Source organism: Telopea speciosissima, unplaced genomic scaffold (genome assembly GCF_018873765.1).
Source record: "Telopea speciosissima isolate NSW1024214 ecotype Mountain lineage unplaced genomic scaffold, Tspe_v1 Tspe_v1.0189, whole genome shotgun sequence".
Classification (NCBI taxonomy): Eukaryota; Viridiplantae; Streptophyta; class Magnoliopsida; order Proteales; family Proteaceae; genus Telopea; species Telopea speciosissima.
This window is the reverse complement of record NW_025317525.1, coordinates 28,314-54,654: the sequence shown is the minus strand read 5'-3', so window position 1 is coordinate 54,654 and position 26,341 is coordinate 28,314. Positions and strand designations below refer to the sequence as shown.

Below are 26,341 nucleotides of genomic sequence, written 5' to 3'. Positions count from 1 at the left end.
CCTTTGGTTCCTTTCCCACCAAATATAGTACACTTTAGCACAAAAAGCCAGCTTGGGAATAATGTCCAACCTATCACCAATACAGCCAACATTTTTTAGCCAATCAACCGCATTTTGGAGAGTGTTAGGACCCCCACCCCCTTGTGAACAAAGTGAACTAATTCTCCCCCAAATGCTGCTTGAAAAGGGGCAATTAAAGAAGAGGTGTTCGTGGCTTTCAGTTCCAGCCCAACAAAAAATACAATTTTGGCCAACCTGAATATTCCTCTTAACAAGTTGATCTTTTGTGGGGAGAGCACCCATAAGGCATCTCCAAGCAGTGCAAGAATGCCTAGGGAAATTCTCAGCAAACCAAATATATTTATACCAGCCCACCTTCGGAGCAGCACTTCTAATAGTGTCCCAAGTTGACTTAGTGGTGAACAAGCCATTAGGAGTTTTTTTCCAAACAATAAGGTCCTCTGTGCCATTCAATAGTGGAATGTGCTACAAATCCCCCCAAACACTGATCAAGTCAAAGGAGCCATGAGAGGTCGGGTGCCAGGCACCCTATCTAATAATGTCTGAAACCATGGCCATACGGTGAGAACCCGCATCATATCTGATACGGTCCCCAAATTTCTTTAATAAAACCCCTTGCGGATGCCATTTATCAAGCCACAGCCTTGTAGAGTGGCCAGATCCGATAATATGGTGAGTATGGGGTTCAACCAAGTCCCTATACTTGAGAATTTTGCACCAGACCCAAGAATAGTTTTGGGAGATTCTCACAGTCCAAATGGAATCATTTTTTAAGTAGCGAGAATAGACCCACCTAACCCAAAGGCTGTCCTTTTTAGAAGCAATCCACCAAACTTGCTTTAAGATACCCGCAGTATTCATATCTGAAATTCTTCCTATACCTAGCCCCCCTTCATTTTTAGGTTTGCAAATTTTATCCCAAGAAACATAGTGTACCTTTCGTTCCAAGGAAGGACCCGTCCAAAGGAAGTTAGAGAACATGGATTCCAGCTTCTGCTTGACTCCACCAGGTAAAGCAAAAATACCCGACCAGTAAATATAGCACCCCTGGAGAACAGAGCTAAGAAGCTACAGCCGGCCAGCAAAGGATAAGAAGCGAGCTTTCCAACCATCCAACCTTTGTCTCACCAAATCAAGGATAGCAGAACAATCTGCCAAAGAGAGCTTGCGATAAATAAGGGGGACACCAAGATACCGAATGGGCAGCTTAGTGTCCACAAAATTCGTTAATTCCAAGAGTTGCAGCCTGGCCGTTTGAGTAAGGCCCCCTAAAATAATAGAGGACTTAGCCCTGTTGAGTTTCAACCCAGAATAGGTGTGAAAATCAGCCAGAGCCCCCAAACAGGCCGAAATAGAATCAGGGACAGCCTTCACAAAGATCATCAAATCATCTGCAAAAATAATATGCGACAGCCGGGAACTTCTGCATCTAGGGAGCAAGTTGATCCGACCTTCAGAGTCCAACTTTCTCATCAAAGCAGAGAAGCCTTCCATAGCAATGGTGAACAGATAAGGGGAAAGAGGATCACCCTGCCTTATTCCTCTCTTTCCTCTAAAATAACCTATAGGACTCCCATTAAGAAGAATCGAGAAGCAAGGAGTGTCAACACACGCCTTCACCCACCGAATGAACTTGCTTGGAAAACCCATCCTTTCCATAATCTCAAAGAGGAACTTCCTACTAAGGGAGTCATAGGCCTTAACTTATCAAAAAAAAAATTTTCAGCACTGCCGTAGGAGATGTCTCTTTCTGCTCAATGCCCCTAACCACATCATGACAAACAAGGATATTATCCACAATAGAACGCCCCTTGATGAAGGTAGATTGGTTATCACTAACCACTTTCCCAATGACTCCTTGCAGCCTATTAGATAAAATCTTTGTAATAATTTTGTAGAGAAGATTGCAAAGAGCTATAGGTCTATACCCTGCAAAAGAGGAGGTAGCTTCAGTCTTCGGGACGAGACTGATGAAAGTGGCATTAATGGAACTAGGCATAATGGACTTAGAGAAAAACCATTTAATAGCCAGCGAGAGATCCTCTCCAACAATTTCCCAAGAGTGCTTAAAGAAAGCTGCCCCAAACCCACCCGGCCCCAGGGCTTTGGAGTTCTTCAAAGCAAAAACCACTTCCCTGATTTCCTTGTTAGAAACCTATCCAATAAGACCATTTTGCTGCTCAAGGTTCAAGCCATTCTGCAAAGGAATAGACTCAGGGAAAAAACCAGCATCATTTGCATTAGCTCCAAAAAGATTCATGTAAAAGGAAACAGCCTCCTCTTTAATAAGATTAGGCTCCTTTATGACCTCATTCTCCTCATTATGCACTTCCAAAATATGGTTTCTGTTTTGCCTGCACACCGTGGACTTGTGGAAAAAACTATTATTCCCATCTCCTAGCTGAATATTCCTCACTCTTGACTTCTCCTTTAGGAATTTTTCTTCAATGCTTAGGGCTTCCCAAAGCTTCTTTTTGGCTTCCGACTCTAAATTAACCAAGTTTGAATCATTTGGTTGGGCAGTAAGATTTACCTGAATATGGGTCAACTCCGCATGGCGTTCTTGACTGCAAGGAAAACATCACCAATGCTGTCTTTATTCCACTTCTTAAGTTCAGCTTTGACATTCTTGAGATGGGCAGCAAAGCGGAGCATAGGATTGAGCTTCATATTCACTAGGCAGTCCCACCCTCTAGTAACCACTTCCTCAAAGCCCTCTCTACCAATCCAAGCCTCAAAGAACCGGAAGAGTTTTGGGCCAAAATTCATCCTCCCTAGGATTGAAACCACTGCCAGAGAATGATCCGACAGCCCCGGGGGAAGGAAAGTAGCTTCAGAAGATCTAAGAGTATCCATCCAATGCAAATTTACCAAAGCCCTATCCAATTTACAGCAAACCCGAGAACTTCCCTCTTGCCTATTATTCCAAGTAAAAAGCTCCCCTTTCCACTTTAAATCAACAAGGTCCGAGTCATAAATGAAGGAAGTAAGGTCCTCAGTAGCCTCTTGGCGGATAGGATCCCCTCCAATCCGCACTAAAATCCCCGAGAACAATCCAGGGAATTGAAATATTGCTAGCAAAAGAAGTAGCATCCCTCCACAACTCCCTTCTAATTTTCATCGAATTAGAAGCATAAACAGCAGTACACAAAAAACTGAGAGAAGTCCCCAAGGTGGTCACTTTAGCATGAATAAATTGAGAGGATTTTTCAATTTCCTCAACTCTAAAAACAGTTGCATCCCAACCCAACCAAATCCGAACAGTCGAATCTGCAGCACCATTATGTAAATACCTCCAATTAGAAAGGAAAGAATCAAAAGTAGTAGCACAATTCTCCACTTTCACCTTAGTCTCCAGAAGAATGGCTAATTTTGCATAATTATCCATAATCACCTTTTTAACTCCAAGTCTTGTAGTAGGGGCATTCATACCCCTCACATTCCAAGAGATACAATTCATCTAGGCTGATGGTGTGGTAAACCAGCCCCACCCTTACTCGGTCCCTCTCCTCTCAAACCCACCCCTTCCTTTACAGGAATTCGTTGAGGCATGAATTTTGTGCTTCTACCACTGGGCCGGCCCAATAAAGAAGAACTAAGAGAACCAGAAAAACCCATACCTCTATCCAAGGGCCCTTGGCTGGCTCGGTTCTCTGCTGCCACCCTCTTCAATCTTTCAAAATTTGCTGAAGTTTTATTGGCCAGGCCTGAACCTTTGCCTTTCAAAGACAGCAACTCTTCACCACTTTCATTCCCTTCTAAGCTGGTACCTTCCTTTAGCGAATCAGGTTCAACCACTTTCCTCCCCAATGGAGACAGCCTTGAGCTAGATTCTTCCAAATTTGTCAAAGCCAGCTCCCCCCTAGATGGACGAGAATCTGCCCCATTAAAATCTTCAGCTTCCATGCAAGACGTATTAGGTGTCTTCTCAATATGGTAGGTGTCAATATTTGAATTTGAAATCTGGCCAGCAGCACTTGATTGTGGGATTTTCTCTATAACATCTCCATCAAATCCGCCAAGCTGATTATTCTCTTGATTAACCAAGGAAAGTCCTCCAATCCCCTCCTCTCCCAATCTAGGAAGAATTGCTAACGGTTGGTGGATAGAATCCTCCTCTTCTTTATCTGCTTCCTCAAAGAGATCATTTCCTAAAAGAATGGCACAAGAATCCGGATCCAGCATCATATCATCAGGATCGTAATGCACCTCCTCCGTAAGATGTTCCAACACGGCAAAAGCATTGGATTGAGAAACTTCCTTAGCACTAGAATGTCCATCAAGGATTGACTCAGATTTCTTCAAAATCTTCTTGCCAAAATTTGCACCCCGACTCAAGGCCTTGAGATCTTCTTTTCCTTTATTCTTGCGAAATCTTGGGGGATCCAAATTCAAATTTGAATTTCCATTTCCAGGCTGCTCGGCCGGCAAAATAGCCTCAGATCCGGCCAAAGGACCATCATCTTTTCCGGAAGCACCCTTCACCAGCCATTCTTGCTTGGTTTTCAAAATTTTCTGGTTAAAATTCCAGCTGCCAAACTTACATGTATCAACCACATGCCCAAAAACCTTGCAATGCATACAAAGGGGGGTTTCCAATCATAAACCACACGTTGATTGAAGGCAAAACCATCATCACCATAAACTGGAATGGACAACGGCAGCTCTTTCTTGGCAGTAACCTCCACGCACAAACCATCATTTTAGGTTTAAACCAAACCGGGTGGGTCGTTTGGGGTTATTTGGGGGCATTTCTGTACTTTTTCGGGTTTGGTATTTTCTAAAAAGTGTCCTTATCTATTATTAGACGTGTGGATGCGATGTTGAGGATCATGACCTTCGAATCGAAACCTATTTTGGCATATGTTCATTTTCGGTTTAAACCAGACCGGGTGCATCGTTTGGTGTTATTTGGGGCATTTTTGGACTTTTTGGGCTTGGGATTTTCTAAAAATTGTCCTTCTCTCTTATTATACGTGTGGATGCGATGATGCGGGCCGTTACTTTTGAATCGATACCTATTTCGATATATATTTATTTTCGATTTAAACCAGACCGGGTGGGTCGTTTGGGGTTATTTGGGGGTATTTCTGCACTTTTTTGGGTTTGGGATTCTCTAAAAGGTGTCCTTATTTCTTATTAGAAGAATGGAAGCGAGGTTGAGGTCGTGACCTTCGAACCGATACCTATTTCGACATATGTTCATTTTCGATTTAAACCAGACAGGGTGGGTCTTTTGGGGTTATTTGGGGGCATTTCTATACTTTTATGGACTATGGATTTTCCAAAAAGTGTCTTTATCTCTTATTAGACGTGTGGATGCGATGTTGAGAGTCGAGACCTTTGAATCGATACCTATTTTGACATATGTTCATTTTCGGTTTAAACCAGACTGGGTGGGTCATTTGGGGTTATTCGGGGGCAGTTCTATACTTTTTTGTGTTTGGGATTCTCTAAAAAGTGTCCATATCACTTATTAGACGAGTGGAAGCGATGTTGGGGTCGTGACCTTCGAATCGATACATATTTCGACATATATTCATTTTCAGTTTAAACCAAATCGGGTGGGTCGTTTGTGTTTATTTCGGGGCATTTCTATACTTTTTTGGGTTTGGTATTTTCTAAAAAGTGTCCTTAGCTCTTATTAGACGTGTGGATGCGATATTGAGGATCGTGACCTTCGAATCAATACCTATTTTGGCATATGTTCAATTTTTTGTTTAAATCAGACTGGGTGGGTTGTTTAGGGTTATTTAGAGGCATTTCTGTACTTTTTTGGGTTTGGGATTTTCTAAAAAGTGTCCTTATCTCTTATTAGACGTGTGCATATGATGTTGAGGGTCGTGACCTTCGAATTGATACCTATTTTGACATATGTTCATTTTCGGTGTAAAGCAGACCGGATGGGTCGCTTGGGGGTATTTTGGGGCATTTCTGTACTTTTTTGGGTTTGGGATTCTCTCAAAGGTGTTCTTATCTCTTATTAGACGAGTGAAAGTGATGTTGAGATCGTGACCTTCAAATTGATACCTATTTTGACATATGTTTATTTTCGGTTTATACCAGACTTGGTGGGTCATTTGGGGTGATTTCGGGGCTTTTTTGTACTTTTTTGGGTTTGGTATTTTCTAAAATGTGTCCTTATCTCTTATTAGACGTGTGGATGCGATGTTGAGGATCATGACCTTCGAATCGATACCTATTTTGGCATATGTTCATTTTTTGTTTAAACCAGACCGGGTGGGTCGTTTGGGGTTATTTGGGGGCATTTTTGTACTTTTTTGGGTTTGGGATTTACTGAAAAGTGTCCTTATCTCTTATTAGACGTGTGGATGCGATGTTGAGGGTCGTGACCTTCGAATCGATACCTATTTCGGCATATGTTCATTTTCGATTTAAACTAGACCAGGTGGGTCGTTTGGGGTTATTTTTGGGGCATTTCTATGCTTTTTCGAGTTTGGTATTTTCTAAAAAGTGTCCTTATCTCTTATTAGACGTGTGGATGCGATGTTGAGGGTTGTGACCTACGAATCGATACCTATTTTGGCATATGTTCATTTGCGGTTTAAACCAGACCCAGTATGTCGTTTGGGGTTATTTGGGGGCATTTCTATACTTTTTTGGGTTTGGGATTCTCTAAAAGGTGTCCTTATCTCTTATTAGACGTGTGGATGCGATGTTGAGTGTCATGACCTTTGAATCGATATCCATTTCGACATATGTGCATTTTCGGTTTAAACCAGATCGGGTGGGACGTTTGGAGTTATTAGGATGCATTTCTATACTTTTTTGGATTTGGTATTTTCTAAAATGTGTCCTTATCTCTTATTGGACGTGTGGATACGATGTTGAGTGTCGTGACCTTCGAATCGATACCTATATCGACATATGTTCATTTTCGGTTTAAACTAGACCAGGTGGGTCATTTAGGATTATTTGGGGGCATTTTTGTACTTTCATGGGCTTGGGATTTTCCAAAAAGTGTCCTTATATCTTATTAGACGAGTGGAAGCAATGTTGAGGTCGTGACCTTCGAATCGATACCTATTTCAACATATGTTCATTTTCGGTTTAAACCAGACCGGGTTGGTCGTTTGGGGTTATTCCGGGGCATTTCTGTAATTTTTTGGGTTTGGTATTTTCTAAAAAGTTTCTTTTTTTTTTTCGAAAAGTAAATTGTGAATGTATAGAAGAAGAAAGAAAGATACAAGAGAAGGGAACCTACTGACACCCCTTTGACAGACCTAAGGAGGTGAAAGAGGCCCCACACCCCCGAGGACAAACGCCTCGGATATTCTAGGAGAACCACCCAAACCCAATTATGGAGGCCTAAACTGGGCCTTACCAATAGAATCATCATGAATCAGCCGCATTAGGTCCTCTTGAAACTCTTGAGGATACATAATAGTTTCCCCATCCCCACTATTTATTTAAGCAATAAAGTCCGTCGGTTGGTTCAGTTCTCTCTAAACATGTCTCACTTCATAGCGAGCCAACTGGTCCAACCTAGAGATGATCTGGTACTTCAAAGCATAAACATTCCAGGGGCAGCCAATCACATCTGTAACAATCTCCACGGCCAACTTTGAGTCAGATCTGATAGAAACATAATGGAGGTTCCTCTCTAAGCACAAAACCACTCCTTTGCGGATAGCTATCAATTCCATGCTAAGAACCGAAGCTTCCAACCCTTTACCAACATAGGCCAGAATCGGATCTCCTAAGGAATCACGAATGAGACCCCCATAAGCAGCTCTATCTCCGTTCAAGGACCCATCACAATGGAGAGAAATCAATTGAGCAGGGGGCTTTGGCCAGAAACAGATTTTGGGAGCCGAATTGGCCCACTGCACTTGGACCCCTTATCTCTTATTAGACGTTTGGATGCGATGTTGAGGATCGTGACCTTCGAATCGATACCTATTTTGGCGTATGTTCATTTTCGGTTTAAACCAGATCGAGTGGGTCGTTTGGGGTTATTTGGGGGCATTTCTGCACATTTTTGGGTTTGTGATTTTCTAAAAAGTGTCCTTGTCTCTTATTAGATGTGTGGATGCGATGTTGAGGATCGTGACCTTATAATCGATACCTATTTTGACATATGTTCATTTTCGGTTTACACCAGACCGGGTGGGTCTTTTGGGGTTACTTGGGGGTATTTCTGTACTTTTATGGGCTTGGGATTTTCAAAAAAGTGTCATTATCTCTTATTAGACGTGTGGATGAGATGTTGAGGGTCGTGACCTTCGAATCGATACCTATTTCGACATATGTTCATTTTCGGTTTAAACCAGACCGGGTGGGTCATTTGGGGTTAGTCGGGGGCATTTCTGTACTTTTTTGCATTTAGGAATCCCTAAAAAGTGTCATTATCTCTTATTAGACGAGTGGAAGCGATGTTGAGGTCGTGACCTTCGAATCGATACCTATTTAGACATATGTTCATTTTCGGTTTAAACCAGACCTGGTGGGTCATTTGGGGATATTTTGGGTCATTTTTGTACTTTTCTGGGTTTGGTATTTTCTAAAAAGTGTCCTTAGCTCTTATTAGACGCGTGGATGCAATGTTGAGGATCGTGAACTTTGAATCGATACCTTTTTTTTCGATTAGTAAGATGTACGTGTATAAAAAGGAAAAGAAAGAAAACAAAAGAAGGCAGCCTACTCAACCCTTAGACAACTCTAAGAGGGAGGAAGGACCCCACACACCCCAAGGACATGCCCCTCGGTAATACAAGAGAAAGACACCCAACCCAATCAAGGAGGTCTAAACTGGACCTTACCAGAGACATCATCATAAATCAACCGGTTAAGATCCTCAACAAAACTCGAAGGATATAAAATAGTCTCCCCATCACTAAGATCAATAGAAGCAATAAAATCCACCGGCTGATTCAACTCCCTCCAAACATGCCTTATCTCATAACGAGCCAACTGGTTTAGGCTGGACAAAATCTAGAACTTCAAGGTATATACACGCCAAGGGCAGCTGGAAACACCTGTAAGAATCTCGATAGCCAGCTTCGAATCAGATCTGATGGACATATGGCGAAGCTCTCTCTGTAAGCACAGAGTAACCCCCCTGTAAATGGCTAGTAACTCCATATGAAGAACCGAGGCCTCCACACCTTTGCCGACATAAGCCAGAACCGGGTCACCCAAGGTATTGCGAATAAGGCCCCCGTAAGCAGCTCTATCTCCACTCAAGGAACCATCACAATGTAAAGTAAACAAATCTGCCGGAGGTATGGGCCAGACACAAGCTTTGGGAATAACAGCAGCCCATCTCACCTGTAATCCCCACATATCGACCAAGAACTGATTCCTAGGTGAATAGGCAACCGAAATAGGGCTTTGAGAGCCCTTAGTCACAACATCAAATTTAATAGCTTGGATAATAGCATCATAAGACCTTGCTTGATTACTGAAGAGACGCTAATTTATCTCCCACCAAACATGATAGATTGTCGCACAAAAAGCCATCTTAGGGATAACATCCAAATTATCATTAACACACACCTGAACAAGCCAGTTAACCACATCAAGGAGGCTAGCCGGGCCTTTACCACCAAGAAAAATCATAGAACTAACTCTATCCCAAATGTTTCTGAAAAAAGGGCACTCAAAGAATAAATGGCTATGGCTTTCCGAATTTCCCCAACAAAGAATACAATTCTGCCCAACATTTATATTCCTTCTTTGCAGCTGGTCTTTTGTGGGGAGCCCTGACATAAGGCATCTCCAACCAATACAGGAATACCTAGGCAAAAAACCAGGGAACCAAACAAGCTTGTGCCAAGCTACCCTTATAGAACTACTCCTCACTTTCTCCCAAGCCGACTTAGTAGAAAAAAAGCCATTAGCCATACCTTTCCAAACAACAAGATCTGCCCTTCCATTAACAATGGGAATACTAGGGAGGTCTCTAAAAACAGTAATCAGGTCAAAAGAGCCCTGAGGGGGAGAAAGCCAGTGGCCATTCCTAATAAGATCAGAAACCAAGGCAAGCCTGGTGGAACCAACATCATATCGAATCCGATCACCAAAACTTTTAATCAAAACCCCTTTGGGGTGCCAATAATCCAACCATAGTCTAGTAGAGTGGCCATTCCCAATAATATGATAGATATGGGGTTCACCAAGTCCCTATACTTGAGATCTTCCTCCACACCCAAGAGCAATTTTGGGAAGTCTTAACAGCCAAATAGAATCATTTCTAAGGTATCGGGTGTACACCCATCTAACCCAAAGGCTGTCCTTCCTAGAAGCAATCCACCGGATTTGCTTAAGGATACCCGAAATTCATATCAGAAATCCTCCTAATTCCAAGGCCCCCTTCAGCCTTAGGCTTACAAATTCTTTCCCAAGAAATGTAATGTACCTTACGATGAAGAGCTGGGCCAGCCCATAGAAAATTCGAGAACATAGACTCCAGCTTTGTCTTGAGAGCACCAGGAAAACCAAAGAGTCCTGACCAATAGATATAACACCCCTGAAGGACAGAGATTAGCATGAAGCCTCCCCGCAAAAGATAAGAGCCGAGCCTTCCATCCATCAAGTCCGCTCCTAACACGATCGAATAGAGGTGCAATCAGCAAAAGTTAATTTCCGAGAGACAAGCGGAACACCTAAATACCGAATAGGTAATTTGGTATCCACAAAATTCGTTAATTCCAAAAGTTGTAGTCTGGCCATGTGGGTTAGGGCCCCCTAAAATAATAGAGGACTTAGTCCTATTGAGTTTCAACCCAAAGTAGGTGTGAAAATCACCCGGGACCCCAGTGAGACCGAAATAGAGTCTGTGGTGGCTTTCACGAATATCATCAAATCATCGCAAAAATAAGGTGAGAGAGATGGGACCTCTTGCACAGGGAGAAGAGTGATCCTATTTTCAACTTCCAATTTGCTCATCATAGCCGAGAAGCCCTCCATAGCAATAGTGAACAGGTAAGGAGATATTGGATCCCCTGCCGAATACCCCTTCCTCCTGTAAAATATCCTCACCGGGCTCCCATTCATAAAATGGAGAAACAAGGGAGTCCACACAAGCCTTCACCCAACCAATGAACTGTTGAGGGAAACCCATTCTCTCCATAATCTCAAACAAAAACCTCCTCTACTGTTAGAATCATAAGCTTTATGGAGATTGATCTTCAAAACAGCTATGGGGCTAGTGCCTTTCTGCTCAATCCCTCGAACCACATCATGGCAAACCAAAATATTATCTACTATAGACACTGCCCTTGATGAAAGCAGTGTGATCATCGACCACCTGCCCGATCACTCCTTGCAGCATATTGGATAGCACTTTGGTAATGATTTTGTAAAAGAGATTGCAAAGGGCTATAGGCCTATATCCCGCAAATGAGGTTACATCTCCTATCTTAGGGATAAGGCTGATAAAAGTAGCATTAACCGAACTAGGAAGGAAAGACTTCATGAAAAACCACTTTACAGCCAGAGTCAAATCTTCTCCCACAATCTCCCAAGAATGCTTGTAAAAGGCAACTCCAAAACCATCTAGTCCTGGAGCCTTAGAATTCTTAAAAGCAAACACAACCTCCATAATCTCCTTATTAGAGATTCTCCTAGTAAGGCTTTCCTGATGGGCTTGAGACAGACCATGCTTCAAAGGAATAGAGCTAGGAAAGAAACCACTGTCAGCCGAATCAGTCCCAAATAATTTCTTATAAAAAGAAATAGCTTCTTCCTTAATCTGGCTAGGATTCTTCACAATATCTCCATTCTCCCCTTGAATTTCCAGGATGTGCTTCCTATGCTGCCTACAAATCACAGATTTGTAGAAAAAGCTATTATTACCATCCCCCAACTGAATGTGTTTCACCCTTGACTTTTCTTTCAAAAATTTCTCTTCAGTAGCCAAAGCCTCCCAAAGTTTCTTTTTAGCCTGTGTTTCCATTAGCACCAAATTCGGATCATCAGGGTGCTCACTTTCGAATCGATACCTATTTTGGCATATGTTTCTTTTCGGTTTAAACCAGACCGGGTGGGTCGTTTGGGATTATTTGGGGGCATTTCTGTACTTTTTTGGGTTTGTGATTTTTTGAAAAGTGTCCTTATCTCTTCTTAGACGTGTGGATGTGTTAAGGGTCGTGACCTTCGAATCGATATCTATTTCGACATATGTTCATTTTTCGGTTTAAACCAGACCGGGTGGGTCGTTTAGGGTTATTTTGGGGCATTTCTGTACTTTTTTGGATTTGGTATTTCTAAAAAGTATCCTTATCTCTTATTAGATGTGTGGATGCGTTGTTGAGTGTCGTGACCTTCGAATCGATACCTATTTCGACATATGTGCATTTTCAGCTTAAACTAGATTGGATGGGGGTTTGGAGTTATTTGGATGCATTTCTGTACTTTTTTGGATTTGGTATTCTCTAAAATGTGTCATTATCTCTTATTAGATGCACGGATGCGATGTTGAGGGTCGAGACCTTCGAATCGATACATATTTTGACATATGTTCATTTTTGGTTTAAACCAGATCGGGTGGGTCGTTTGGGGTTATTTGAGGCATTTCTATACTTTTATGGGCTTGGGATTTTCCAAAAAGTGTCCTTATCTATTATTAGACGTGTGGATGCGATGTTGAGGGTCGTGACCTTCGAATCGATACCTATTTTGACATATGTTCATTTTCGGTTTAAACCAGACCGAGTGGGTCGTTTGGGGTTATTTGGGGGCATTTCTATACTTTTTTGGTTTTGGGATTCTCTAAAAAGTGTCCTTATCTCTTATTAGACGAGTGGAAGCGATGTTGAGGTCTTGACCTTCGAATCAATACCTGTTTTGGCATATGTTCATTTTCGGTTTAAACCAAACTGGGTTGGTAGTTTAGGGTTATTTCGGGGCATTTCTGTACTTTTAAAGGTTTGGTATTTTCTGAAAAGTGTCCTTATCTCTTATTAGACGTGTGGATGCGATGTTGAGGATCGTGACCTTTTAATCGATACCGATTTTGGCGTATGTTCATTTTCGATTTAAACCAGACCGAGTGCATCGTTTGGGGTTATTTGGGGGCATTTCGGCACTTTTTTGGGTTTGCGATTTTCTAAAAAGTGTCCTTATTTCTTATTATACGTGTAGATGCGATGTTGAGGGTCGTGACCTTTGAATCGATACCTATTTCGACATATGTTCATTTTCGGTTTAAACGGACCGGGTGGGTCTTTTGGGGTTATTTGGGGATATTTCTTTACTTTTATGGGTTTGGGATTTTCCAAAAAGTATCTTTATCTCTTATTAGACGTGTGGATGCAATGTTGAGGGTCGAGACCTTCGAATCGATACCTATTTCGACATATGTTCATTTTCGGTTTAAACCAGACTGGGTAGGTCATTTGGGGTTATTCGAGGGAATTTCTGTACCTTTTTACGTTTGGGATTCTCTAAAAAGTGTCCTTATCTCTTATTAGACAAGTGGAAGAGATGTTGAGGTCGTGACCTTCGAATCGATACCTATTTTGACATATGTTCATTTTCGGTTTAAACCAGACCGGGTGGGTCGTTTGGGTTAATTTCTGAGCATTTCTATACTTTTTCGGGTTTGGTATTTTCTAAAAAGTGTCCTTAGCTCTTATTAGATGTGTGGATGCGATGTTGAGGATCGTGACCTTTGAATCGATACCTATTTTGGCGTATGTTCATTTTCGGTTTAAACCAGACCGGGTGGGTAGTTTAGGGTTATTTGGGGGCATTGCTGTACTTTTTTGGGTTTGTGATTTTCTGAAAAGTGTCCTTATCTATTATTAGACGTGTGGATGCGATGTTGAGGGTCGTGACCTTCGAATCGATACCTATTTCGACATATGTTCATTTTCGGTTTAAACTGGACCCGGTGGGTCCTTTGGGGTTATTTGGTGGCATTTCTATACTTTATGGGCTTGGGATTTTCTAAAAAGTGTCCTTATCTCTTATTAGACGTGTGGATGCAATGTTGAGGGTCGTGAGCTTTGAATCGATACCAATTTGAATATATTTTTTTTTTGGTTTAAACCAGACAGGATCGGTCGTTTGGGGTTATTAGGGAGCATTTCTGCACTTTTTTGGGTTTGGGATTGTCTAACAAGTGTCCTTATCTCTTGTTAGACGTGTGGTTGCGATGTTGAGGATCATGACCTTCGAATCGATACCTATTTTGGCATATGGTTATTTTCAATTTAAACTAGACCGGGTGGGTCGTTAGGGGTTATTTGGGGGCATTTTTGTACTTTTTTGGGTTTGGGATTTACTGAAAAGTGTCCTTATCTCTTATTATACGTGTGGATGCGATGTTAAGGGTCGTGACCTTCGAATCGATATCTATTTCGACATATGTTCATTTTCAGTTTAAACCAGACCGGGTGGGTCGTTTAGGGTTATTTTGAGGCATTTCTGTACTTTTTTGGGTTTGGCATTTCTAAAAAGTATCCTTATCTCTTATTAGATGTGTGGATGCGTTGTTGAGTGTCGTGACCTTCGAATCGATACCTATTTCGACATATGTGCATTTTCAGCTTAAACTAGATTGGATGGGGGTTTGGAGTTATTTGGATGCATTTCTGTACTTTTTTGGATTTGGTATTCTCTAAAAAGTGTCATTATCTCTTATTAGATGCGTGGATGCAATGTTGAGGGTCGAGACCTTCGAATCGATACCTATTTCGACATATGTTCATTTTCGGTTTAAACCAGATCAGGTGGGTCATTTTGGGTTATTTGAGGGCACTTCTATACTTTCATGGGCTTGGGATTTTCCAAAAAGTGTCCTTATCTATTATTAGACATGTGGATGCGATGTTGAGGGTCGTGACCTTCGAATCGATACCTATTTTGACATATGTTCATTTTCGGTTTAAACCAGACCGAGTGGGTCGTTTGGGGTTATTTGGGGGCAGTTCTATACTTTTTTGGATTTGGGATTCTCTAAAAAGTGTCCTTATCTCTTATTAGACGAGTGGAAGCGATGTTGAGGTCGTGACCTTCGAATCGATACCTGTTTTGGCATATGTTCATTTTCGGTTTAAACCAAATTGGGTTGGTAGTTTAGGGTTATTTCGGGGCATTTCTGTACTTTTAAAGGTTTGGAATTTTTTGAAAAGTGTCCTTATCTCTTATTAGACGTGTGGAGGCGATGTTGAGGATCGTGACCTTTTAATCGATACCGATTTTGGCGTTTGTTCATTTTCGATTTAAACCAGACCGAGTGCATCGTTTGGGGTTATTTGGAGGCATTTCTATACTTTTTTGGGTTTGGGATTTTCTAAAAAGTGTCCTTATTTCTTATTAGACGTGTAGATACGATGTTGAGGGTCGTGACCTTCGAATTGATACCTATTTCGACATATGTTCATTTTCGGTTTAAACGGACCGGGTGGGTCTTTTGGGGTTATTTGGGGATATTTCTTTACTTTTATGGGCTTGGGATTTTCCAAAAAGTATCTTTATCTCTTATTAGACGTGTGGATGCGATGTTGAGGGTTACCTTCGAATCGATACCTATTTCGACATATGTTCATTTCGGTTTAAACCAGACTGGGTAGGTCATTTGGGGTTATTCGAGGGCATTTCTGTACCTTTTTACGTTTGGGATTCTCTAGAAAGTGTCCTTATCTCTTATTAGACAAGTGGAAGAGATGTTGAGGTCGTGACCTTCGAATCGATACCTATTTTGATATATGTTCATTTTCGGTTTAAACCAAACCGGGTGGGTCGTTTGGGTTAATTTCTGAGCATTTCTATATTTTTTCAGGTTTGGTATTTTCTAAAAAGTGTCCTTAGCTCTTATTAGATGTGTGGATGCGATGTTGAGGATCATGACCTTTGAATCGATACCTATTTTGGCGTATGTTCATTTTCGGTTTAAACCAGACCGGGTGGGTAGTTTAGGGTTATTTGGGGGCATTGCTGTACTTTTTTGGGTTTGTGATTTTCTGAAAAGTGTCCTTATCTCTTATTAGACGTGTGGATGCAATGTTGAGGGTCGTGACCTTCGAATCGATACCTATTTCGACATATGTTCATTTTCGGTTTAAACCAGACCCGGTGGGTCATTTGGGGTTATTTGGTGGCATTTCTGTACTTTATGGGCTTGGGATTTTCTAAAAAGTGTCCTTATCTCTTATTAGACGTGTGGATGCAATGTTGAGGGACGTGAGCTTCGAATCGATACCAATTTCAATATATTTTTATTTTCGGTTTAAACTAGACAGGGTGGGTCGTTTGGGGTTATTAGGGGGCATTTCTGCACTTTTTTGGGTTTGGGATTGTCTAACAAGTGTCCTTATCTCTTGTTAGACGTGTGGTTGCGATGTTGAGGATCGTGACCTTCGAATCGATACCTATTTTGGCATATGTTTATTTTCAATTTAAACCAGACCGGGTGGGTCGTTCGGGGTTATTTGGGGGCATTTTTGTACTTTTTTGGGTTTGGGATTTACTGAAAAGTGTCCTTATCTCTTATTAGACATGTGGATGCGATGTTGAGGGTCATGACCTTCGAATCGATACCTATTTCGACATATGTTCATTTTCGGTTTAAACTAGACCAGGTGGGTCGTTTGGTGTTATTTCGGGGCATTTCTGTGTTTTTTTGAGTTTGGTATTTTCTAAAAAGTGTCCTTATCTCTTATTAGACGTGTGGATACGATGTTGAGGGTTGTGACCTACAAATCGATACCTATTTCTGCATATGTTCATTTTCGGTTTAAACCAGACCGGGTGGGTCGTTTGGTGTTATTTGCGGGCATTTGAGTACTTTTTTGGATTTGGTATTTCTAAAAATTATCCTTATCTCTTATTAGACGTGTGGATGCGATGTTGAGTGTCGTGACCTTCAAATCGATACCTATTTCGACATGAGGTTTGTGCATTTTCGATTTAAACCAGATCGGGTGGGTCGTTTGGAGTTTATTAGATGTGTGGATGCGAGGTTGAGGGTCGTGACCTTCGAATCGATATGTATTTTGACATATGATCATTTAGGGTCTGAACCAGACCGGGTTGGCCGTTCGGAGTTATTTGGGGCTTTTTTATAATTTTGTGGGTTTTCAATTTTCTAAAAGGTGTCCTTATCTCCTATTAGACGTGTGGATGTGATGTTGAGGGTTGTGACCTGCGAATCGATACCTATTTCCACTTATTTTAATTTTTGGTTTAAACCTGACCAGGTGGGTCGTTTGGAGTTATTTAGGGGCATTTCTGTACTTTTTTGGGTTTGAAATTTTCTAAAAAGTGTCCTTATCTCTTATTAGATGTGTTCATACGATGTTGAGGGTGGTGACCTTCGAATCGATACGTATTTTGACATATGTTCATTTTGGGTTTAAACCAAACCGTGGCTCGTTTGGGGTTATTTGTGGCATTTCTGTACTTTTTTGGGCTTGGGATTTTCTAAAAAGTGTCATTATCTCTTATTAGACGTGTGGATGGTATGTTGAGGGTTGTGACCTTGAATCGATACCTATTTTGACATATGTTTATTTTCAATTTAAACCAGGACCGGGTGGGTCGTTTGGGGTTATTTGGGGGCATTTCTGGTACTTTTTTGGGGTTGGGTATTTACTAAAAAGTGTCCTTATCTCTTATTAGACGTGTGGATACGATGTTGAGGATCGTGACCTTCGAATCGATACCTATTTCGGCATATGTTCATTTTCGGTTTAAACCGGACCGGGTGGGTCGTTTGGGGTTATTTGGGGGCATTTCTATACTTTTTTGGGGTTTGGGATTTTCTAAAAAGTGTCCTTATCTCTTATTAGACGTGTGGATGCGATGTTGAGGGTCGTGACCTTTGAATCGATACCTATTTTGACATATGTTCATTTTCGGTTTAAACCAGACCGGGTGGGTCGTTTGGGGTTATTTGGGGGCATTTTTATACTTTTTTGGGTTTGGGATTTTCTAAAAAGTGTCCTTATCTCTTATTAGATGTGTGGATGCGATGTTGGGGGTCGTGACCTTCGAATCGATACCTATTTTGGCATATGTTCATTTTCGGTTTAAACCAGACCGGGTGGGTCGTTTGGGGTTATTTGGGGGCATTTCTGTACTTTTTTGGGTTTGGGATTTTCTAAAAAGTGTCCTTATCTCTTATTAGACGTGTGGATGCGATGTTGAGGGTCGTGACCTTCGAATCGATACCTATTTCGACATATGTTCATTTTCGGTTTAAACTAGACCGGGTGGGTCATTTGGGATTATTTCGGGGCATTTTTGTAGTTTTTTGGGTTTAGGATTCTCTAAAAAGTGTCTTTATCTCTTATTAGACGTGTGGATGCGATGTTGAGGTCGTGACCTTCGAATCGATACCTATTTTGACATTTGTTCATTTTTGGTTTAAACCAGACCGGGTGGGTCGTTTGGGGTTATTTGGGGGCATTTCTATACTTTTTTGGGTTTGGAATTTTCTAAAAAGTGTCCTTATCTCTTATTAGACGTGTGGATGCGATGTTGAGGGTCGTGACCTTCGAATCGATACCTATTTTGGCATATGTTAATTTTTATTTAAACAAGACCGGTGGGTCATTTGGGGTTATTTAGGGGCATTTTGGTACTTTTTGGGCTTTGGATTTTCCAAAAAGTGTCTTATCTCTTACTAGACGTGTGCATACGATGTTGAGGGTGGTGACCTTCGAATCGATACCTATTTCGACATATGTTCATTTTCGGTTTAAACCTGACCGGGTGGGTCGTTTGGGGATATTTGGGGGGCATTTTTGTCCTTTTTAGGTTTAGTATTTTCCAAAAAGTGTCCTTATCTCTTATTAGGCATGTGGATTCGATGTTGAGGGACGTGACCTTCGAATCGATACCTATTTTGACATATGTTCATTTTCGGTTTAAACCAGACCGGGTGGGTCGATTGGGGTTATTTGGGGGCATTTCTGTACTTTTTTGGGTTTGGTATTTACTAAAAAGTGTCCTTATCTCTTATTAGACATGCGGATGCGATGTTGAGGATCGTGACCTTTGAATCGATACCTATTTTGGCATATGTTCATTTTTGGTTTAAACCAGACCGGGTGGGTCGTTTGGGGTTATTTGGGGGCATTTCTGTACTTTTTTGGGTTTGGGATTTTTTGAAAAGTGTCCTTATCTCTTATTAGACATGTGGATGCGATGTTGAGGGTCGTGACCTTCAAATCGATACCTATTTTGGCATATGTTCATTTTTGGTTTAAACCAGGACTAGGTGGGGTCGTTCGGGTTTATTTGGGGGCATTTCTGTACTTTTTTGGATTTGGTATTTTCTAGAAAGTGTCCTTATCTCTTATTGTGGATGTGATGTTGAGGGTCGTGACCTTTGAATTGATACCTATTTTGAGATATGTTCATTTTTTTAAACCAGACGGTTGGTCGTTTGGGGTTATTTCGGGGCATTTCTATGCTTTTTTTGAGTTTGGTATTTTCTAAAAAGTGTCCTTATTTCTTATTAGACGTGTGGATGCGATGTTGAGGGTTGTGACCTTCGAATCGATACCTATTTTGGATATGTTTATTTTCGGTTTAACCAGACCGAGGGTAGGTCATTTGGGGTTATTTGGGGGCATTTCTGTACTTTTTTGGGTTTGGGATTTTCTAAAAAGTATCCTTATCTCTTATTAGACGTGTGGATACGATGTTGAGTGTCGTGACCTTCGAATCGATACCTATTTCGACATATGTTCATTTTTGGTTTAAACCAGACCGGGTGGGTCGTTTGGGGTTATTTGGGGGCATTTCTGTACTTTTTTGGGTTTGGTATTTTCTAAAAAGTGTCCTTATCTCTTATTAGACGTGTGGATGCGATGTTGAGGGTCGTGACCTTCAAATCGATACCTATTTTGGCATATGTTCATTTTCGGTTTAAACAAGACAGGATGGGTCGTTTGGGGTTATTTGGGGGGCATTTCTATACTTTTTTGGGTTTGGGATTTTCTTAAAAGTGTCCTTATCTCTTATTAGACGTGTGGATGCAATGTTGAGGGTTGTGACCTTCGAATCGATACCTATTTCGACATATGTTCATTTTTGGTTTAAACCAGACCAGGTGGGTGTTTTGGGGTTATTTGGGGGCATTTCTGTACTTTTTTGGGTTTGGTATTTTCTAAAAAGTGTCTTTATCTCTTATTAGACGTGTGGATGCGATGTTGAGGGTCGTGACCTTCGAATCGATACCTATTTTGGCATATGTTCATTTTTGGTTTAAACCAGGCCAGGTGGGTCGTTTGGGGTTATTTGGGGGCATTTCTATACTTTTTTGGGTTTGGGATTTTCTAAAAAGTGTCCTTATCTCTTATTAGACGTGTGGAAGCGATGTTGAGGGTCGTGACCTTCGAATCGATACCTATTTCGACATATGTTCATTTTCGGTTTAAACCAGACCGGGTGGGTCATTTGGGGTTATTTGGGGGCATTTCTGTACTTTTTGGGGTTTGGTATTTTCTAAAAAGTGTCCTTAGCTCTTATTAGACATGTGGATGCGATGTTGAGGGTCGTGACCTTCGAATCGATACCTATTTTGGACATATGTTCATTTTTGGTTTAAACCAGACGGTGGGTTGTTTGGGGTTATTTAGGGCATTTCTGTACTTTTTTGGGTTTTGGATTTTCTAAAAAGTGTCCTTATCTCTTATTAGACGTGTGGATACGATGTTGAGGGTCATGACCTTCGAATCGATACCTATTTCGGCATATGTTCATTTTCGGTTTAAACCAGACCGGGTGGGTCGTTTGGGGTTATTTGGGGGCATTTCTGTACATTTTTGGGCTTAAGATTTTTTAAAAAGTGTCCTTATCTCTTATTAGACGTGTGGATGCGATGTTGAGGGTCGTGACCTTCGAATCGATACCTATTTTGACATATGTTCATTTTTGGTTTAAACCTGACCGGGTGGGTCGATTGGGGCAATTTGGGGGCACTTCTGTACTTTTTGGGGTTTGGTATTTCCTAAAAAGTGTCCTTATCTCTTATTAGACATGTGGATGTGATGTTGGGGATCATGACCTTCGAATCGATACCTATTTTGGCATATGTTCATTTTCGGTTTAAAGTAGACCGGGTGGGTCGTTTGGGGTTATTTGGGGGCATTTCTGTACTTTTTTGGGCTTGGGATTTTCTAAAAAGTGTCCTTATCTCTTATTAGACGTGTGGATGCGATGTTGAGGGTCGTGACCTTCGAATCGATACCTATTTCGACATATGTTCATTTTCAGTTTAAACCAGACTGGGTGGGTCGTTAGGGGTTATTCGGGGGCATTTTTGTACTTTTTTGGGTTTAGGATTCTCTAAAAAGTGTCTATTCTTATTAGACGAGTGGAAGTGATGTTGAGGTCGTGACCTTTGAATCGAGACCTATTTCGACATATGTTCATTTTCGGTTAAAACTTGACCGGGTGGGTCTTTTGGGGTTATTTGGGGGCATTTCTGTACTTTTATGGGCTTGAGATTTTCTAAAAAGTGTCCTTATCTCTTATTAGACGTGTGGATGCGATGTTGAGGGTCGTGACCTTCGAATCGATACCTATTTTGTCATATGTTCATTTTCGGTTTAAACCAGACCGGGTGGGTCGTTTGGGGTTATTTAGGGGCATTTCTGTACTTTAATGGGCTTTGGATTTTTCAGAAAGTGTCTTTATCTCTTATTAGACGTGTGGATGCAATGTTGAGGGTCATGACCTTCGAATCGATACATTTTTTGACATATGTTCATTTTCGGTTTAAACCAAACCTGGTGGGTCATTTGGGGTTTTTTGGGGGCATTTGAGTAATTTTTGGGGTTTGGTATTTTCTAAAAAGTTTTCTTATCTCTTATTAGACGAGTGGAAGCTTTGTTGAGGTTGTGACCTTCGAATCGATACCTATTTCGACATGCGTTCATTTTCGGTTTAAACCCGACCGGGTGGGTCGATTGGGGTTTTTTTTTTCCCGATAGGTAAGTTGTGTGTATAAAGAAGAAGAAAAGAAAGATATAAAAGAAGGCAGCCTTCTCCCACCCCTTAGACAGACCTAAGGAGGAGGAAGAGGCCCCACACCGCCGAGGACAAACCCCTCGTAACTACAAGGAAAAGCCACCCAACCCAATCACGGAGGCCTAAATTGGACCTTACCAGAAGCATCATCAAGGATCAGCCGCACCAGGTCATCATGAAACTCAGGAGGATACAAAATAGCTTCCCCATCCCCACAATTAATGGAAGCAATAAAATCTGCCGGCTGGTTCAATTCCCTCCAAACATGCCTCACTTCATAGTGAGTCAATTGGTTTAGACTAGAGATGATTTGGTTTTTCAAAACATATACATTCCAAGGGCAACTGAACACACCAGTGAGAATCTCGACTGCCAACTTCGAATCAGATCTAATAGAAACATGTCGAAGATTCCTCTCTAAACACAATGCCACCCACCTGTGAATGGCTAACAACTCCATGCTAAGAACCGAAGCCTCCACACCTTTACCAACATAAGCCAGGATCGGATCTCCTGTGGTATTACGAACAAGACCGCCATAAGAAGCTCTATCTCCACTCAAGGACCCATCACAATGGAGCATGACCAAGTGAGTAGGGGATTTCGGCCAAGAACAAGCTTTGGGGGCCGAGACTGCCCATCGCACCTAGATCCCCCAAAGATCAACCAAGAACTGATTTCTAGGGGTATGGGCAGCCAAAATCGGACAATGAGAACCTTTAGTGACCACATCAAAGTTGATATCTTGAAGGATTTTATCATAAGACCTTGATTGATTACTAAAGAGGCGTTGATTTCTCTCCCACCAAACATGATAAACCGTAGCACAGAAAGCCAACTTGGGGATAACATCTAACTTGTCATTAGCACAAGCCACATGAGAGAGCCAATTAACCACAACAAAAAAGCCAGTTGGTCCTTTACCACTTTGAGAGTACTTAGAACTAACCCTATCCCAAATGGTCTTAGAAAAGGGACAGTCAAAAAATAGATGGGCATGACTCTCCAAACCCCCCCAACACAGGACGCAATTCTGCCCAACTCCAATATTCCTTCTAATAAGTTGGTCCTTTGTTGGGAGCCCACCCATAAGACATCTCCAGGTAGTACAGGAATGCCTAGGTATAAAACCAGGAAACCAAACAAGGCTATGCCAAACCACCTTAGTAGCACTGCTTCTCAAAAGTTCCCAAGCCGACTTAGTAGTAAAGAGGCCATTAGGGGTTTCCTTCCAAATAATAAGATCCTCCTCCCCATTCACAATGGGAATACTAGGGAGATCCCTAGAAATAGTAATCAGATCAAAAGAGCCCTGGGGGGCAAATGCCATAGACCACCTCTAATAAAGTCCAAAACCAAGGCAAGCCGGGTAGAACCAACATCATACCGAACCCGATCCCCAAACCTTTTAATCAAAACCCCTTTAGGATGCCAATTATCCAACCAAAGTCTAGTAGATTGGTCATTCCCAATAATATGATGGATGTGAGGCTCAACCAAATCTCTAAACTTGAGAACTTTCCGCCAAACCCAAGAGCAGTTTTGGGGAATCTTAACAGTCCAAATAGAGTCATTTTTTAGATAGCGGGTGTAAACCCACCTAACCCAAAGCCTATCATTTTTAGAGGCAATCCACCAAATTTGCTTAAGAATACCCGCCAAGGCCCCCTTCAGCCTTAGGTTTGCAAATCCTCTCCCAAGAAATATAATGTACCTTACGTTCAAGAGACGGGCCAGACCAAAGGAAATTGGAGAAGATGGACTCTAGCTTTCTCTTGAGAGCACCAGGCAGTCCAAAATCCCGACCAATAAATATAGCAACCTTGAAGAACAGAGCTCAAGAGTTGTAACCGCCCGCAAAAGATAAAAGATGCGCTTTCCAACCATCAAGCCTATTCCGCACCCGATCCAAAATAGAGGAGCAATCGCAAAAGCCGCTTCCGAGAGATAAGTGGAACACCTAGGTACTGGATAGGTAACTTGGTATCCACAAAATTCGTTAATTCCAAAAGTTGCAGTCTGGCCGTGTGGGTAAGGCCCCCTAAAATAATAGAGGACTTAGCCCTATTGAGCTTCAACCCAGAGTAGGTATGAAACTCATCCAAGGCCCCCAGGCAGGCTGAAATAGAGTCCGTAGTAGCCTTCACAAAGATCATCAAATCATCTGCAAAGATAAGGTGAGAGAGGTGGGAGCTCTTACATCTGGGGAGAAGACTGATCCTACTCTCAACCTCCAACTTCCTCATCAAGGCTGAAAACCCCTCCATTGCAATAGTGAACAAATAGGGAGACATGGGGTCCCCTTGCCGAATTCCCCTTCCCCCTTTAAAATAGCCAGCTGGACTCCCATTTAATAAAATGGAAAAACAGGGAGTGTCGACACAAGCCTTCACCCAACCAATGAACTTCTGAGGGAAACCCATTCTTTCCATCATCTCAAACAAGAATTTCCTACTAAGGGAGTCATAAGCTTTATGAAGGTCAATCTTTAAAATTGCTGTAGGACTAGTGCCTTTCTTCTCAATCCCTCGGACCACATCATGACAGACAAGGATGTTGTCCACAATAGACCTTCCCTTGATAAATGCAGACTGGGAATCACTCACCACCTGCCCAACCACTCCTTGTAATCTATTAGATAAGATTTTTGTGATGATCTTATAAAAAAGATTGCAAAGGGCTATGGGCCTATAACCAGCAAAGGAAGAGACATCCCCCGTCTTAGGAATAAGACTAATAAAAGTAGCATTAATCGAACTAGGGAGGCAAGACTTACTGAAGAACCATTTCACTACTAGAGTCAAATCTTCACCAACCACTTCCCAAGAATGTTTGAAAAAAGCAGCCCCAAACCCATCCGGTCCTGGAGCTTTGTAATTTTTCATAGCAAACACAACCTCCATAATCTCCTTATTGGACACCCTACCAATAAGACTTCCCTGTTGAGAGAGGGACAGGCCATTCTGCAAGGGGACCGAGTTGGGAAAACAACCACCATCCACCGAATCAGATCCAAACAACTTCTTGTAGAAAGAGATAGCTTCATCTTTGATCTGGCTAGGATCCTTAACAATTTCACCTCCTTCCCCTTTAATCTCGAGAATATGCTTCCTATTCTGCCTACAAATCATGGACTTGTGAAAGAAACTATTATTACCATCCCCCAGCTGAATATGTTTCACCCTAGACTTCTCCTTCAAGAACTTTTCTTCAATGACCAAGGCTTCCCATAACTTCACCTTAGCTTGAGTCTCCAAAAGAACCAGATTCGGGTCATCAGGGTGGTCCCTAAGATTGCATTGAGTTTGGTACAACTCAGCTTGTGCAGCCTTTATCGCAACAAAAACATCTCCAATGCACTCTTTATTCCACTTTTTCAGCTCTTTTTTAACATTCCTTAACCGAGCAGCAAACCTAAGGATGGGATTGAGGAGCAAGCTAACAGGCTGTTCCCAGCCCTTCCGAACCATATCATCAAACCCAGCTCTACCAATCCAAGCTTCAAAAAACCTGAAAGGTTTAGGGCCGAAATTAACCTCATCTAACACAGCCACCACTACAGGAGAGTGGTCAGAGAGACCAGGAGGGTGAAAAATAGCCTCTGAAGTTCTGAAAACATCCATCCAAGCCAAGTTTACCATCACCCTGTCTAGCTTACAGCAAATTCTAGCATCACCACTTTGCCTGTTATTCCAAGTCATAGCTTCCCCTTTCCACTTCAAGTCAATCAGCCCAGAGTCTTCAATGAAAGTGTTGAAATCATCAATAGCCTCAAACCGAACCGGGTCCCCACCAATTTTCTCATTATGATTCCGAATAACATTGAAATCCCCTAAGACAGCCCATGGAGTAGCAATAGCACTAGCACTAGCAAGACTTCCCACATCCTCCCACAAATCCTTCCGCCCTGCCACAGTATTGAGAGCATACACTACAGTGCAAAGGAAAGGGCCAGCAGTTCCCATAATCGACACCTTGGCATGAATAAACTGCTTAGTTTTTTGAATTTCTTCAACATTAAAACAACTCGGATCCTAGCCCAACCAAATCCGAATAGTATTATCAATCTCACCATTGTGCACATACTTCCAATCTGGAATAAAATTATAAAAAATAGCACCACAATTATCCACCTTAACCTTTGTTTCCAGAAGATAAACCAATTTAGCCTGATGATCTTTGCACACCTTCTTAATCCCAGCCGTTTAGTTGAGGCATTCATGCCTCTGACATTCCAGACTAAGCACTTCATTTAGACTGAAGGTTAGAACCGTCAACTCCCCCCTTACTCGGTCCATCTCCCTTGGCCTCACCGGGCTCTTTCGGGTTTAAGAGAACCCATTGGGCTTGAAACTTAGGCCCCTTCCCC

General features: G+C 41.7%; 1 protein-coding gene across 1 annotated transcript; it reads right to left on the bottom strand.

Annotated features, from left to right (window-relative positions):
- Positions 1–2,176: 2,176 nt before the first annotated feature.
- Positions 2,177–3,409, bottom strand: LOC122647825. Its single transcript, XM_043841129.1, has 3 exons — positions 3,169–3,409; positions 2,711–3,056; positions 2,177–2,588 (listed from the first exon to the last, which is right to left on the bottom strand). The coding sequence occupies exons 1-3, from the start codon at positions 3,407–3,409 to the stop codon at positions 2,177–2,179; spliced, it is 999 nt and encodes a 332-aa protein (XP_043697064.1).
- Between the last annotated feature and the right edge of the window lie 22,932 nt (positions 3,410–26,341).

What these genes read in the sequence shown, in the direction of transcription:
- LOC122647825 (XM_043841129.1), bottom strand. Translation starts at nt 3,409, where the DNA reads ATGGATAATTATGCAAAATTAGCCATTCTTCTGGAGACTAAGGTGAAA. An exon ending in GACTTCTCTCAGTTTTTTGT is followed by an intron (nt 3,057 to 3,168) that starts GTACTGCTGTTT and finishes CGGGGATTTTAG; the next exon opens with TGCGGATTGGAGGGGATCCT. An exon ending in GAGGAAGTGGTTACTAGAGG is followed by an intron (nt 2,589 to 2,710) that starts GTGGGACTGCCT and finishes TTTTCCTTGCAG; the next exon opens with TCAAGAACGCCATGCGGAGT.